Source organism: Plectropomus leopardus, unplaced genomic scaffold (genome assembly GCF_008729295.1).
Source record: "Plectropomus leopardus isolate mb unplaced genomic scaffold, YSFRI_Pleo_2.0 unplaced_scaffold23409, whole genome shotgun sequence".
Classification (NCBI taxonomy): domain Eukaryota; kingdom Metazoa; phylum Chordata; class Actinopteri; order Perciformes; family Serranidae; genus Plectropomus; species Plectropomus leopardus.
The window spans coordinates 1-2,420 of NW_024625391.1; the positions used below are offsets into that span (position 1 = coordinate 1).

Here is a 2,420-nt window from a genome sequence, read left to right on the forward strand (position 1 = left end):
TCTTATTTATTTGTTTATTTATTTTTAAATAAACTAATACAGACCAAAAAAATGGTTAAAGACTGTATATATCTACATATTGAAACATTTATCTATATCCATATATCTTTATAAAGACAAAGACAAAAATACAAAATAAAAAATCAATAAAAATAAATGAATAAATTAATATGCCCAATAAACCACTCTGGACACTTCACACATCAAATTTCATCGGCTGATAAATAGATTAATTTCATGTTATGTACATATGAGATATTATTATGAGTTGAGACAAATGTTTTTCTTTATTTTATATATTTAATCCATTTCTTTCCTCAAATCTGTGTTTGGTGTCCAATTCTCATTGTAATTTTCTCCATTTCATATATTTCATTTATGAAATCTTTCCATTTCTGATCATTGAAGTCTCTCCTAAAGTTTCTTGTGATTTGTGTAATTATAGCTACCCTCATTTAAAACAAATAAGAGTCTTTTTTCTTATTTTTTCTGGTATTTTCCCTCAAAGTAAACACCGTGGGGTTTTTTGTTAATGAAGGTGCCAAAAGATTTTAGTGATTTCATTTACTGAGTTTCCCCCAAAACATTTCCAAAAAACACTCAGAGTTTTTCCATGTGAGTGCCGTTTGATCACGCAGCAGCTGCTCATAATGGTCATTTTTTAAAAAAAAAAAAAATTTCTTTTTCATTTTGTTTTTTCATGGTGTTTTCTGAAGGTGCAGAGTTTCCGTGTGAGCAGAGACTCACTGTGGGGGGTGAAGACGGCGTTGCTGTAGGTCACCGAGTCTCTGGAGGACACGGAGCTGCAGCGGACTGAATCCTGAGAGCTGTGCAGCTGAAACAGAGCAAACACACCCATCCTTATTATTATCATTAACATTATATAAATACAAATATATACATCTATAAATATGTAACGCACCAAGCAACTTTGCAAGAAATGTCCCGTATATTGCAAAAAAAAAAAAAAAACATGCAAGGAGAAAACGACCTAAGAAATTAGCTGGGGTGGTTATAAGATATTATCAAAAATGTTTTTAAAAAATTAAAAAAGGGAAAAATCGTCTGATGCGATAAACAATTTATTTTGTCATGTCTGAATCTGAGTTTGGTGTTTTTGGGGCTGTGTCGATACGAGTATATTTTTGGTTTCTTACCTCGTGGAGTATTTTTATCTGGAGGTGGTTCATGTGTACTTGATGTATTTATACTGTGAATATTACTGTTTTTCTGTTAATGCGTCTGAATAATAATCAGATGACTCATAAATGACCAGACAGGTAAATAAAATATTCATCCATTCTCACAATGTTACCACATGAAGGCAGATTTTATTTTGTATTTTGGGCCGTTCTGTCTGAACGCCGCCTCAGTTGCCGCTGTGGGGCGTACCATGTACTCCAGGATGGGGGTGTTGGAGTAGACCGGCTGGTCTCGGCCGGGTCGGCTCAGGTGGAACGGGTCGTCCATGTAGGTGTTGGAGGCGGGAAACCTTCGGGTCTGCAGCCCGCTGGGGAGGGAAAAATAATTATTAAAGACGAAGAAGAAGAAACGACCGGAGGAGCAGACCGACGGATCCGTCTCACCTGAGCGCTCCACCTGTGCGCTCCTGTGTGTGGTTGTCATGGCGACTGTGATGGGCAGCTCCGTCCTGCAGCAGCTTCAGCCATCGCTCCTTCTCACCCGAACTACTCACCTGCAAGAACGACGAGAGGACGAACTCGTGACCGAACGGACGCATGAAAACGACCTGCTGTCGCCTGATCCCCGCCGGCTCACCTCCAGCACCGCCACCTGGTCACCGAGCATGCTCAGTGTGATCCTGTGGGAGCGGTCGGTGTCCGGCCCGGCTCTGACCTCGCAGCCTCGGAGCTGGACGGTGTACTGCGGCGACCTCTTCGCCTCCTCCTCCTCCTCCTCCTCCTCCGAGCCAAACATGTTGAGGAGCCCCGCCTCCACGCGACACAGTAAGCTCTGCCACTGACAGTTCATCAGCACGCTCAGCACACCTGAGGTCAGAGGTCACGCTCACATGACGGCATTCACGCAATCTTCAGATGAAAACCTTGCAGCGGTTTTATTTTGTTTTTCATTTCATTTTTTAAAAAAATATAATAAACCAGCATTCTCAGGTTTCAGAGGTTTAGTGAAAAACACACAAAAACACACAAAAACCACACAAAAACCACAAAAACCACAAAAAAACACACAAAAAACATACAAAAAGTGATGGAGATCCAGGTGTTAAAGTGTTAATAACCAGCGCCACAACAGCTGCAGTGCTGACACAGCAGACGGCGGTCCTGGGACCTTCATCAGGTCAAGTGGCACTTTGCACGCTGTGTATTTAACCCTTTGAAACCCGAGCAAACGGTCTCGATTTCCTCTGAGAACATGATGAGAAAACGAAAGAAGAAAAG

General features: G+C 41.2%; 1 protein-coding gene across 1 annotated transcript; it reads right to left on the bottom strand.

Moving 5' to 3' along the window:
- Positions 1–747: 747 nt before the first annotated feature.
- Positions 748–2,246, bottom strand: LOC121966183 (actin filament-associated protein 1-like 2; the record flags this gene model as incomplete). Its single annotated transcript, XM_042516291.1, has 5 exons — positions 2,222–2,246; positions 1,780–2,009; positions 1,587–1,696; positions 1,393–1,510; positions 748–835 (listed from the first exon to the last, which is right to left on the bottom strand). Coding segments are annotated over exons 2-5 (529 nt in total), but the record flags the coding sequence as incomplete, so codon positions are not given.
- Positions 2,247–2,420: the final 174 nt, after the last annotated feature.